The sequence below is a fragment of the Podarcis raffonei genome, chromosome 17 (genome assembly GCF_027172205.1).
Source record: "Podarcis raffonei isolate rPodRaf1 chromosome 17, rPodRaf1.pri, whole genome shotgun sequence".
In the NCBI taxonomy this organism is placed as follows: Eukaryota; Metazoa; Chordata; class Lepidosauria; order Squamata; family Lacertidae; genus Podarcis; species Podarcis raffonei.
In genome coordinates this window covers 13,058,641-13,072,725 of record NC_070618.1, presented here as the reverse complement: position 1 = coordinate 13,072,725, position 14,085 = coordinate 13,058,641, and the positions used below count along the sequence as shown (strand labels likewise).

The following is a 14,085-nucleotide window of genomic DNA, read 5'->3' as shown; positions in this document are numbered from 1 at the left end:
AATCTGTCAACTTGATCCAGTGCTGATTCAGCTCTTTGTCCCACAGATCGGGAAACTCCAGAAAGACAAAGGAAGAAGTGGGTAAAGAATTGCTCTTCCCTACTTCCTTCCTCAACTCGATGGGACTTTTCAAGGCTGAAATAGACATCAAGGCTGCTATTCCTCAGTCTAGGAAAGTCCACACAGGTGAGGCAGGAAGTGGAGACTTTTGGGGGAACCATTGGGGAATACCAGGAAAGGAACAGGGAACCAGGCAGAGGGCCTTCTCGGTAGTGGCGCCCTCCCTGTGGAACGCCCTCCCACCAGATGTCAAAGAGAACAACAACTACCAGACTTTTAGAAGACATCTGAAGGCAGCCCTGTTTAGGGAAGCTTTTAATGTTTGATATATTACAGTATTTTAATATTTATTTGGAAGCCGCCCAGTGTGGCTGGGGAAGCCCAGCCAGATGAGCAGGGTATCAATAATAAATTATTATTATATTATTATAAATTATTAAAGGAGGAGGGAAACCTGTTCACCTGCTGTAAAACAAGTGTCAGTCTTTTCCACCAGAGTAGTTCCCACTCTGCCTTCAGGGAAAGGTGAAGATCATTCTGTTCTGGTTGCTAATAGCATCTAACATCCCTAATCCCAAGCAAGCCTACTCAGACCTAACTCCTGCTCTGTTCAATGAGGTTTACTCCCTAGTACGTGTGTTTGGGACTGCAGCTTAAATATGGCTTCTTCTACTTCACTGTCCAGGCCTCTGCACCGGGCACACAATGAAATGATGGTAGTATTCTGAGAGCAATAAGGCAGGCATGAATCCAGTTGCCTGCTTTTAAAGAGATCCAGCACTGACAACTCAAAAGTGACACTGTATGCAAACAGAGTAGAGCGGGGAAAGGCTCAGATTGGGGCGATGTGGTTGGGGGGAGGCAAAGGCATCTACTTCAAAGAGATAAATAACTCCCCCACATCCTCTCTTGTTCCCATCATGGACATTTTTGCAGTGAGTGGTTTATCCTGTAAAGAATGGCAAAAAGTTGTAGAGGCCCAAACATCTGTACTGTCAGTTCAATGAATGAATCTCTACAGTTACAACGTGCTCCCCTTCCCCGCCAAAGCACACATTTTCGTGTTAAGAACAGGTAGATCGAGAGGGCAAAAAAGGGGGAAGGGAATTGTTCACAGATGCAAAATCTCATTCCCCAAATCATAGCAACAATAAGTTTGCAATGAAGCCAACACCTAACAGACCACAACCCAACATCATGGCTTTAAGTGGTCCCCAAACTCTGGGCTAGAGTTTGGGGGCACGACTTGTGTTGTCTTCAGTTTGTGTACCCTGGAACAGTGATTCATAGAGTCATAGAATTGTAGAGCTGGAAGGGACCAAGAAGGGTCATCTAATCCAATCCCCTGCAATTCAGGAATCTTTTTGCCCAGTGTGGCGCTCAAACTCACAGCCCTGAGATTAAGAGTCTAGTGCTTTACCAGTTGAGCAATCCCAGCAATTACCGTTAAATTTGCGGCGTATCCCAATTCAAAGGGCCAATTTGAAAATAATTCATTCATTTATATACATTTGCCTACTGAAAGCAAACACAGCTCTTGGGTCACGTTCTCTCAGATACGATACACATTTGTGAGACAACCAATCGTATCCTTTATTTATTATTCTTTGATGCAAGGTGCGCAGCGCATTGACTCAGGTGTGTGACAGACTTGCTCCCTAGAATGGATCCTCAGTGGGGCCAATCTTTGAAAACCATAAATGAATAGGGGGGTGTTGGTTTTAACTGAGATTGAAATTTGCTTTGCAGGTTTGATATACCATTTATGTAATTATACAACTGGAAATTAAGATAAGTAAGAGGGAAAACAAAGAATTTGGAGAAATAAAATGAGATGCAAGAAATTATGGGGGAGAAAATTGGAATTCAGGACAGGGGTGGGGTGGGGAGTCTATATTGTATTCTTGGAAAAGTATTGAATATATGAATTATTGTGATTATAAAATTTTAAAAATCTGAAAATTTGTGTTTGTGTATATGTGTGTGTGTGTGTGTGTGTGTGTGTGTGTGTAATATATATAGAGAGAGAGATTGAAATTTGCAATAGGATGTTGAGAATCTGGTGTGCATCTGATTTCTGTCCTACATTTTGCAGTATATATCTCCCTGAAGATAAAGTCTGGAGACTTAAAACAATTTGTCACGATTCCTACATGCATAACTGGCAGGCCACAATGAAAAACTAGCTATTCTGAGTTGGCAATGCCCATCCAACATCAGTGCATCAAGAAAACAATACGTGCTTCTGTGTGGATATAGAATCCCGCCTTTTAGCACGCAGGCAAGTGCAAACTGAATGGTGAGCAGAAGAAATGGTAAAACAATATAGACTTACTTGTGCCTGAAAGCAGAGACAAAGGAGCAATACTGGCAGCTGTACTTGTCTTCGCGAGTAAACATGGCCAATGCCAAGTGACTCCTCTCGTGCGATCGTAGACCCTGCATAGACATCAAAACCCGGTCACACTGGCTGCAGTGGTAGCCACCAGGCCTGGTTTCATCCTCCAGTGATGGTCCAGATTCAGCTTCTGCAAGTTCCACAGTGGAAACACTGCCAGGGTCTTTGGGTCCCTCAACACCCTCCAAGAAAGCTGCATTTGAAGGATCTTCAGCTTCCTGCTAAAAGACACACATCCCCCCCAAAGCCATCAATTCTCTCTCCCTTCTGCCCTATGGTTTACTATTAAATCTATGGAAGTCTATGGTTTTCCTCTAATAGCAGAACCTCTACAACCCCAGCTATGAGCAGGCTCTCAAAAATAAAATAAAATAAAGAATAATAAAAATATCACTGAAATCACAAATGAAAAAGACGTCTCTAAAAACTGTGTTTCCCAAACTTGGGTCTCCGGCTGGTTTTTTTGGACTACAACTCCCATCATCCCTAGCTAGCAGGAGAAGTGTTCAGGGATGATGGGACTTGTAGTTCAAAAACAGCTGGGGACCCAAAGCTTGGGAAACACTGTTCTAAAGAAACAAGCATCCTGACTGCATTGGTGGTTGACAGTGCTGCTGGAGCACATCGTTTTCCAAGACTGCCAAGAATTATTATTTTTTTGTAGCAGCTCACTCTGTCAGATGGAAACAACGCGAATTCTAAGGAAATGCCAACTTTCCTTATAAAATGCTTGCTCTCCTTCTTTCAGCATACTGGTGTAACTCTGGCACAAAACTGTACAGCTCATGCTCCATTTTTTAAAAAATGAGAATGGCCTAAATGTTTTTTCCCCTCCTCATTTGCCTCAAATGCAGCTATGCATTGTCAACTACTAGCCTATGAAGAGCTTTCCAAGATAAAGTAACATAATCTCTTTCGTTGCGTGATATTTGAAAGGCCACCTCCTTCCCTACAGCAGACAGACCCTCTCTGGTGTTCAGAGTGGCAGCTCTTACTTGCAAGTAAAGAAGAATAGTTGCAGGAAGCCCACCTGCTCTGCTTCATGAATTCTTATGATACAGCTCAAATAATAATAAATAATAGTAATTATTATTATTATTATTATTATTATTATTATTATTATTATTTATACCCCGCCCTCCCCAGCCAAGGCCAGGCTCAGGGTAGCTAACAACCAATAATAAAAACAAGTTGAATGAAGCAGTCTAAGTGAATGATCTTCTGTAAATGGAAGCTATGCACCAGGTTGTAACTACTCTGGTGGAATTATTTATTATTATTATTATTATTATTATTATTATTATTATTATTACTACTACTACTACTACTACTACTACTACTACTACTATTATCTTGGATTACTAAAATAATCCAAATTCTGCAGCAAAAAAATGCATACAGTGGTACCTTGATTCTCGAACTTAATCCGTTCCGGGAGTCCATTCAACTCCCAAAGCCATTCAAAAAACAAGGCGCAGCTTCCGATTGGCTGCAGGAGCTTCCTGCACTCAAGAGGAAGCCGCGTCGGACGTTCGGCTTCTGAAAAACTTTCGCAAACCGGAAGACTTACTTCCGAGTTTGCAGCGTTCGGGAGCCAATTTGTTTGACAGCTAAGCCGTTCGGGAACCAAGGTACCACTGTATTGTGCAAAAGCTATGCAAACTGAGCAAACAAGTATGGTTTCTTTTATTTGTTTAATAAATCTGCTTCTGCTTGCTGAAGAGTTATAGGAGGCACTGATGGTTTGCCCCAGAACACCGGAAACCTTATGCCATCAACTCCTCTGGCTCCTGAAAGTTCATCCGGCATTGCTATATGTGAAGATCCGCAGGTGATCGCCTCAGGCGAACAGCTAATAGGACTAGGCCTTTAAGAAGGCCCAAACCCACCTCTATAGGAGCAGGGATACACTTCAGTCAAGCCATCCAAGAGAGCAGTGGGGCAGGGGACAGCTGCTGCCACCTAACACTAATGAAGAGAAGTGGCACTCCTGAGCTTAAATAGCCTAGAGCAGTGGTGGCCAAACTCGGCCCTCCAGGTGTTTGGGGACTACAACTCCCATCATCCCTAGCTAACAGAACCGGTGGTCAGGGATGATGGGAATTGTAGTCCCAAAACACCAGGAGGGCCAAGTTTGACCATGCCTGCCTAGAGGCAACAGTCAAAGGCTTAGAGGTGCAGGGAGAGAGAGGATTGGCTAGCAAGCCAAGGCTGGTCTAAGGGACAATTGGCTCTTAGCTGCCCCCCTGCCAGCAGGGATGTACATGTGGTCTGAGAAGGGGCTTCCCCTGTCACCCAGCCCTTGGGGAAGCTGGGGGACTATGGTGGCTGCCGTGGGAGAAGACCCCAGAAAAGAGCATGGAAAGTGCTGAAGACCTTGAGAAGGAATTATTATTATTCTGGCATTGTGTGGGCAAGATGTGGACCTGTATTGCCTGGGGAAAGGAAAGAAAGCCTGGAACAAGGGCTAAAGCCTCCGTAAAGCTGGAGACTCTACACTCTTGTCAATCCTACTGATAACTGGAGCTCACAATGGAGCCCATTTCCCCGTGGTTCAAGCGGGATTCCCCCGCATTAGGGTTAACCTGTGCATTTTCAAGCATAGCTTCATTCCTAACAGGGACCAGAAAGCCGCTTTAAAAAAAGGGAAAGGGAAACTGATTTTCAAAAGGAAGCTGAATTCTGCAGCATACACCCGGACTTGCATACACAGCTTGTACACCGCCACTTTAACTGTTAAGTACACTAACTTTTACAAACATGCTCCCTGATTCTCTTTTTTTATTTAAAAAAATTGTTCTGATTTGCTGTTGTACTTTTTTATTTTTAAAGCGATCTTTAGAAAAGTACAAGAGCGAATTGGAATTAAAAATACCCTTTTGCTCAAGAGTCTAGACCATCTGTTCTCAAAAAAAAAAATATTCCCATGCATTGGGGGGAAAAGACTTGTGATCTAGGAAACAAGTTAACACTGAATCCAATAAAAAGAACAAGCAGTTTTTTTAATAATAAAAAAATTAACTGTGGTAATGTGGTGCCAGCGCAAGAAAACACTGTCAATTGGCCCATTTTCCTCTTAATGCAATTATGCCTTTAGTCCCCAAACTATTCTCTCACCTTGACTGCAGCAGACACCGAAGAGCCATTCCCGTACTGAACGTGCTTACGAAGATGGTTGCAGATAGCGCGAAGGGTTGGATGAACTTCCACACAAAATTTACACTTGTAGCCCACCACTTTCCTCTCCTTCAGTTTTGAAACTTCTTCCACATTACCAAAAGGCTGTAAGGCAACAACAATTGGAAACTTAAAAAGCGGTTTCTTTCCTGAAACAAATTTAAAGAGGTTTCTAAACAAGCAATGCAAATAAAATTTGGAATGGTATGCTTATTACACAATGAGGAAGCCACTGGGGCAACACTGTTTCATCTAAAGGCTGACATCTGAAGGTTTCTTAAATGCATGCTGCACCATTAAAATATTGCCCCAATTCCTTGGACATGTAGGAAAACTCAGCTCAGATATTGTTTGTATTCGCATACGCGTGAAAGCACTAGATATCTTCTGCAGAGAGCATTCATTATCCTCACAGAGCTTCGCTTCCCAAGATTTCTTGGGCTTTTTAACATTATGGTATTTTAACATTTTTAGTGAATATATACTGTACTCATGAAAGTACCTGCGGTTTTGAACTGCTACGTAAACCCTGGTTTAAATGACTGCCATACAAGCCACTTTTAAACCATTATTTATGGACCTGATTTGTTTAACTAATCACTGTTTCTAACAACATGCCAAGATTTGATGAAACTGAAAGTCAGCAGAAGTCCTCCTGGACATATGGGTCCCCATTAAGTAAGGATCCAGCTTGAGAACTAGGCTCCTGACAAACCAAAATCCAGTCTCCCTTCAATAGTAGTTGATCCAACTGGATGCGTTTATTGGTAACCTCCAAGCATGTACGTAATAAGTTGGAGAACCTGTGGATTCCCAAATCTCATCAGCCCCAGATAACCTGGCCAATGATAGAGGATGGTGGGAACTGGTCCAAGAACATCTGTAGGCCCCCTGTAGGCTGTGCAGTTAAGCAAGTTGCTTAAAATTCCTACCAAAGGAAGTGAGTTGCTCTAAGAAAACTAAAGAAAGGTTTGATTAGCAATACACAAGGAAAACTCTTTAACTCAGTGGGCTTCATGGTACTCTCCAGATGTTGTTGGACTACAACTCCCATCAGCCCCAACCTGCATGTGGCCATAGTCCAACATCTGGAGAGTACCACATTGGCTACCCCTGCATCAGACTTTCTTCTGAGTAATTTTTCACGCTGCAGCTGAGAAATGAGAATAAATGTTCGTCATATCATACCAAAGGGCAGAGGGGCAGGTAAAAAAAAACAGAGGTTTTGTCATACTGGAAAGCTGGCAGGAACTGGTGCCAAAGAGAAATTGGCTTTGAAATGAAGAAGGGGAGGTGGGAGGGGAGGAAAGGAAAGGACAGGTCAGGGCTTTGAGGAAGAGGTGGAAGAAATGAAAGAAGGGGGTGTAATCAAGTGGCAATGTTTAATTGACTTAGGGCTTATTGGCACACCAAGTCACTGGTGCGCCTCTATCTCCTCAGCTGCCAAAGGGAATGTGCATCTGGACTCCACTAACGAGAAATCTCCTGGGGGTGGGGAAGGAGAAAGAACACCAAACATAAATCTAAAATGTGCAAACATATCCTTACCCTCTCTTGTTTGAAATCTACAAAAGCACCATCTGCATATTTTTGCTTGCTCAGAAGCTGCTTCCTCCTCTCTTGACGTTTGGCACGCTTCTGGAATTCCTCGTTGTGGCTGTTCAAGTGCGAGGTCAGCTCCGCCGTGCTATGCAGCTTGCTGTCGCAGTGCCGGCACTGGAAGATGGGGTTCTGGAAACGGGGACCGCTCCCCAGTATGGCAAAGTCTCTCTTCAGGTCCTTGCTGTGGTGGTCGGTGTAATGCAAGCACAGCAGCTCGGCCGTGCTGAAGGAGAGCTTGAAGCACTTGACGCAGCGGAAAGGGAGCCACTCCATTTCGGGAGCCTCCACCTCCACTTCTGGCTTCTCCAACTCGTTCCTCTCCTCCGGCAGAGCCTGCGGCCTCTCATACTCATCCGCGTACACGGCGGTGAAGTAGCCCCCCAGCTTGCTGGCATGCTGCTTTTTGGGGAACACGCCTGGGTGTCGCTTCATGTAGTGCGAGACGATTCCCTTTTTACTGAAGGACTGAAAGGAGCAGAGAGAGCACTTCTTCTTCTCCACTGCCCTCCTCAGTTCCTCGCTTAGCTGGGGGGAATCTTCTTTCGGGGGCGATGGGATGATCACTTTGTTGGGCTTATCGCTGACAGTCCTCGAAGCAGCTAAGCAGTGGGTATAGTAGGCATCGATGTCATGGCGCTTCTGGTAATGCGCAGCCAAGCCTTTACGGATAGGGTTCGTGTAGGAGCACAAGGCGCATTTGAAGAGGTTGTTCTTCCCTTCTGGCTGGGCCCGGACGTTGTTGTGTTTTATCCGGTAGTGCCTAGCGATCCCTTTCCTGGTGGAGCAAAAATACTTACAGAGCTGGCACCGGAACACCGTGTGGGACACCAGATGGGAACTCGAGAAGTGTGAAGGAGGCACCGAATCGTCTCCAATGATCTCCTCCGGAGAGATTTCTGGAGAGGGCTTAATCTCGGCGACGACTTCAGGCTCCACAGAGGCCGGCAGCTTAGGAGGAGACTGTGCAAACACATCAAATTCAGGCTGGTTGTGGTATTTCTCGTAATGGATTTTGAGCTTCTCTAACGTGCCGTGCGTGTAAGGGCACAATTTACACCTGTAAGCACCGTATCCTTGCTTGAAAATTCTGCTGGTCTCCTCCACCTCATTCTGGTTCATGTCATTTGGCTGCTCCACATCGTGCACAAAATCTTCCGCGGTGACCTTCACCAGGGGGTGCCTTTTCTGGTAGTGTGTGAGAACACCGTGAATGCGTGTATTAATGTACGGGCAATGCCTACATTTGTACACAGCTCCTGGGTTAATATCTATGTCTTGTGCAAAATCTGCAGCTTTAACTTTCATCCCAGGGTGCTTTTTGCCATAGTGGGTCAGAAGTCCATGCAAATTGTTGTACTCCGACTGGCACACTGTGCACTGGTATGGCGTTGATGAGATTGCAGGGTTTGCAGAGGTGAGCTGGATAGCTTTGTCCTGGACCAGGTTTGTATCTTCTGCATATTCTGCATCCTGGTCCACGTGTGGCGCTGCCATCTGGCCCTCCGAATTGACCCTGGCTCCAGCATCGTTGGATGCTGGGATGGCTTTATCGGCTGCATCTTTCTCCTTGATAATATCTAGTAATACAGATTCATCTCCATTCATAGCCCAGGGATGAAAAGCTTGGTAGTGATTAGTAATGTCCCAAATGGAAGATGCTTCAAAAATGCAGTCTCTGCATTTATATGTTTTCATCTCTGATGGGATCAGTAAGGCTGGAGGCGAAGGATCTGGCCCTGCCCAGAGCTTGGTCGCCATATACGTATAGTCAACATAATGCTCAGGATGTCGCCTTTGGTAATGCACAAGCAAGCCGCTGGGTTCGGCGTGAGAATAGATGCACCACTCACAATGATACCCGGCTTCTATTAAGCCATCCAAAAACGCCCATCGCAAAATAGAGGTGACTGTGGCCTTCAAGCTCGGGTGGTCCTTTTTAATGTGCTTCCTAAGTGCGTAGAAATAAGGAGAGGTGTAAGAACACTGCCTGCACTTGAGAGCTCTCAGCTTAGCCTTCTCTCGCTCGGCGTTGGAAGCGGGAGTCTGCATGCCGCCGGGGGAGTTTTTCTGGCCACGATCACAAAGGCTCCTGATTGTGGCTGTGTGCTGCCTAATTACATCTGCATTGGCTTTGAAATCGCGGTGCTTCTTTTGGTAATGTATGAGCACGCCTTTCACAGTCCGGTTTCCATAATCACAGTGCTGGCAGAAGAACATCTCATTCTCCGAGGCGGCACTCTCAGAGTTGCCCCGGTTAAGCTGTTGCATAGATGCTGGTGGCCTGGGAACACCAGGAGGGATCTCTCCAGATCTCATCATTGCTGCAGTGGGAGGTGCCTGCCTAATGTATTTTGCAGTCACTTTTATTTCTGGGTGCCTTTTCTGGTAATGCACAAGCACGCCAACCACTGAGCGGTTGCTGTAAGAGCAATGTTTGCAGTAGTAAAGCTCGGTCGTAAGGTCTGGAGGTGGTGGAGGTGGCAGTTGTGAAGCCATATTGGACATTTTGGGGGAGATGGGCGATCCCAATTCATAAGCCATCTGAGCCAGGGCAGAGCCCCTCTCAACAGACACAACACGCATCGTCTTCTGAATCCTGAAGTACGAAGCTTTCTCTTCAGGGTGTTTCTTCTGGTAATGAACTAAGACAGAATGCATGTTGGGACTTGCAAATGAGCAGACGTCACAATCATAAACCACAACGCTGTTTACTGATGACTCCTTCTGGCTTTCAGATTCTGGGCTATTACTCTTCGGAGAATTCTTGTTAAAAGCAGCAGGTACGCCAGTCCCACGGGCGACGGGAGCTGGAGAGGCCAGGCTTTTCGGAGCGGAGTTCAAGATCTCTCTGAGAGTCTGCGACTCTGAACTTAAGCCCTCTTGCTGTTCAACCACATAGCTAGAGAATATCATGGCATTGTTAATTTTAACTGTTGGGTGCATTCTTTGGTAATGTGGCATCAGGCTCCTAACATTCGGGCTGGTGTAAGAGCAGAAACGGCAGCGGTAGATCAAATCGGAATGATCAAAATTTAGTACATTCATGGCTTCAGGGTGGTGCTCCCCATAGTGCTGCTGCAGGTCTTCAAAGTTTGTATAATCAATGTAACATTCGAGACACCTGTACACCGCACTGTGATCATTGGGATCCAGTATATACCTAAAGCTGAATTTAATGTATGGATGCATCCGTTGATAATGAGTGCTAACACTCCTGGCGGACTTGTTGCTGAAGTCACAGTGTTTACAATAGTAAAGCCTTCCGGAGTCACCATAATCAGAATTTTCATTGTTTTGGTCAGATCCATATATACTGGACTGGCTGCCCAAAGCAGATGAATTCAGACCTTGGTCTTTCAAGCCAATTGAAGAACAGTAATAGTCCTCTTCATCCTCAGATATAGTTAGCTCAATTTCTGCCCCATTGGTGGAATTGTAATCATGGCCAATGCTCCTGTAGTTGGGCTCTTTCTGAGACTCGATGGTATCTCTTCCCCACATTTGTTGGGAAGCAAATGTTGCAATTTCCATCAACGGCTCTCCTTGTTCTTCTTCCTTGTCCAGCTCAACTTCTATCTCCACTTCATTGTCGTCTTCTTCCTCCTCCTCCTCCTCTACGTTAATCACTGCATCTTCCTGTTGCTTGTTTTGACTGATTTTGCTTTGCAAATTGCTAGCTATCTCATCAATCCTAGTTCTCTTCTTCACTGGTGAAAGATCGAGGGGAAAGTCACTGGACATCTTCCGAGAGGCTTTAGCTACGAAGTTGTTTTTAGAAGACAGCCCAAGAATTGAGGTCTGACTTTTCTTCACGGTGCTGGGAGAGGCGTGAGCATCAGGCTCACTGTCTTGTGGAGTATTTGAGGATGGGCCGTCGTATTTTGGCAAGTTGTCGCAAAACGAGTGCTTGTGTTGCTGATGAACCCGGAGACCTTTCAAAGTAGTTGTGGAATAATTGCACATGGTACACTTGTATGGATGCTGCGAGTTGGACTGTGGAGATTGTTGCTGCTGCTGCCCCATGGAATCCATTAACCCGCCGGACTTCCTGCCATTTATATTGCCCCCTTCATAGGATACTGTGCTTTCATTTAGCGAAGAAGCTATGCTTTCTGTTTGGGAATTCACTGCATCCCAGTCGGACGCTGCACCGGTATGACACTGTTTATGAGCTCCGAGTTTGAATGAGCTCTTGCAAGTAAATGGACATTCATCACATTTGTATACTGCTGTCTTTCCAGACAGATGGATGTTTTCAATATGGCGGGAAATGCTCCGCCGATGCATGGTAAGGAAAGGGCAGAAGGGGCACTGGAATCTGTTCATAAACCTCCTAAAGGGGATCCCCTTTGTTTCCAGTAACTTGTGGCCCTCAGACCCCATCAGTTGCTCTGCAGTTAGCCCTGAGGTTTGGTGATCCATGGAGTTCAACCCATTTTCACTGTCTAGTTCGTTTAGTTCATCGTCAGAACTGGAGTCATTGAGCATACTGTTTGTATCCATATCGGCGGAAGAATTTGCCATGTCGGCCATCGCGTAGCGAGACCTGTCCGACAAATTAACAATGCCAGAGTTGTGAGGTGCTTTGTGTTTCATGTGAGGGTAGGAAACAGAAGAAAACTTTGAAGAAGTAGAAATGTTGGACCTGACAAGAGAATTGTTCATAGAGCCTCTGTAGTTTGGGAGGTTTGCGTTCGGCATCTCCCGCCCAGAGGCATTCATAGGGATGTAGTTGGTGTTTGGAGTGGGGCTTGGTGGACCCTTGCTTGATACGTCTGGCATGTTGGTCCCGTCCTGTTGCTGCCTCAGGCTTGACAGTATTTTCACCATGCTGCGATGCTTTTTCATCATATGGTCGCACCAGCGTTCCCTTCGGGGCGTCTGGTAGCTACACCATTCGCAGCAGAAGTTCCCTCTCGACTTAGTCAAAGGCTTGACCATAGACTCCAAAATACTGCGTTCTACAACTTCGGCTGGGAGTTCCTTGCAAGAGTCCTGTACTGGCACGGATGTCGATGCCGATTCAGATATAGCAGCTGAAGCGGCGGGAGGGGTGGAGCTCTCCTTCAGGCTGTTTTTGTGGTACATCTTCTGGTGCTTAATAATCCTCGCACGCCTCGGAGATTTGTAGGTGCAGAACTGGCAAGAAAAAACCTTACCAAAGCCCTCGTGCATCATAATGTTGTAATTTAAGGAGCTAGTACCGGGCGATCCAGCTGGAGATCCTCCCGCCTGAGCGCCATGCACTTTCCGCGTATGCTCTATGAGTAGGTTTTTGGATCTGAAATAACGCACACAGAATTTGCACTGGAAAAACTTGCTTGCTGGCTTGGAGAGCATATGCTGGCCATAATAACTCTGGCTATGGCTGTAATAATTTCCAGTCCCCAGCTGAGCTGCATTTTGTCCTAAAAAAGAGAGAATAAAACATTGTTTTAGAAATCCTTGAATTTGATATTGAACTTTTTATCTGTGTTTTAAATAGTTCAGGTAGGTAGGTAGGTAGGTGGATGATAGATGATAGATGATAGATAGATAGATAGATAGATAGATAGATGATAGATAGATGAGAGATACTGTAGATAGACAGTTTTAATTCTATTACTGTTTAACTGTTCTTTTAAAAATAATTTCCTCAACAAGCTTTTAGCTATTCTTATTTTATCCGTAAACTGCCTTGAGTCTCTGTTAGGGAACAAAGGCAAGACAGAAATAAAACAACAACAACAACTGTTTAATTAAAAAATATGTGATCATGGTATCTCCCCTGCCAGGTAAGTATGGAGAGGTAAAAGATTTGGATTATCATAAAGATGCAGGAGGAAATGATTAACAGTAGGACCCACAAAGGGGAGGAGGGAAGTCCAGGAGATTCCTTGGAATCTTGTTTTTATGTTGTATGTTGGATATTTGACTGTAAAATTTTAATCTGAAAAACCAAATACATAATTTCTTTATTTTTAAAATGTGAACCACAATTATTTACAAGCCCGATGACAATGGCAGAACAGCTGAACTAACTTTTTTTTAAAAAAATAAAGTCTGCATTTATCCGTAAGTACTGAGTTCATAGCATAGATACCTCCTATGATATGATGAAATGTCATTTTTGCTTACAAGTTCTCTCATAGGGAAGTGTCAGTGATTAAACACGTAAGTAGATGGGAAATGTGAACCGCAATGGTAGAAGAGGAGAAAGACTGATGGCCTGTGGGCCGGACTAGATCCGAGGGGTTTAAGCTACAGCAGGGCAGGTTTCAGTTGAGTGTCAGAAAAGCACCTTGTTAGCAGGAACAGCTCAACAATGGAACCAGTTACCCAGAGGGGTGAAGTAAGCTCTCGCTCACTGGAGGTCTTCAAGATGGACAACCATATGTTAGGAAGGCTCTGGATTCACTGAGTAGAGAGTTTGACTAGATGTCCTCTAAGCACCCCTTCTAACTCTTATCATTCTGTTACTCTACTGTTAAGCTTTCTAAAAAATATAGTTCACATAATTCCAAATGATTTTTAAAAAAATGCATTAAAACAATGATGGGATGAAACGCCAGTCGAATTTCGATGTCACGCATAACTATTTTAAAAACATGTATTTTTAATGTTGTATTTTAAATTGTTGCACTGTACCCTGGGACCTTAGGTTAAAAAGCAGGTTGTTATTAACTATTACCATTACATACAGCTAAGTAGACCTAGTTGCAAAAAATTGCTACGGAAGCAGTTCCATCAATACTCCATCAATGCCACTCTTGGAACGTGTGTCCTTTATTAACTTCACTGGTATGCATGTGAATTATTACATGCAAATACAATTACATTTCTAGGAATTAGTGTTGTAGTTCCTGAAT

General features: G+C 44.6%; 1 protein-coding gene across 9 annotated transcripts in view; it reads right to left on the bottom strand.

Annotated features, from left to right (window-relative positions):
* ZNF462 (zinc finger protein 462) overlaps positions 1–14,085 on the bottom strand; it is a 138,846-nt gene that overhangs the window by 57,454 nt on the left and 67,307 nt on the right. For 7 of the 9 annotated variants that reach the window (XR_008328259.1, XM_053371742.1, XM_053371741.1 and 4 more), the window contains 3 exons: positions 7,184–12,645; positions 5,576–5,740; positions 2,396–2,679 (listed from right to left, as the gene is read on the bottom strand). Coding sequence is in view for 8 of the 9 variants with exons in the window: in XM_053371742.1 (XP_053227717.1) it covers positions 2,396–2,679; positions 5,576–5,740; positions 7,184–12,645 (5,911 nt within the window). In the remaining variant the exon portion in view is untranslated. The remainder of the gene's footprint in view (positions 1–2,395; positions 2,680–5,575; positions 5,741–7,183; positions 12,646–14,085) is intronic. The other 2 variants (XM_053371738.1, XM_053371739.1) reach the window with 2 other exon arrangements.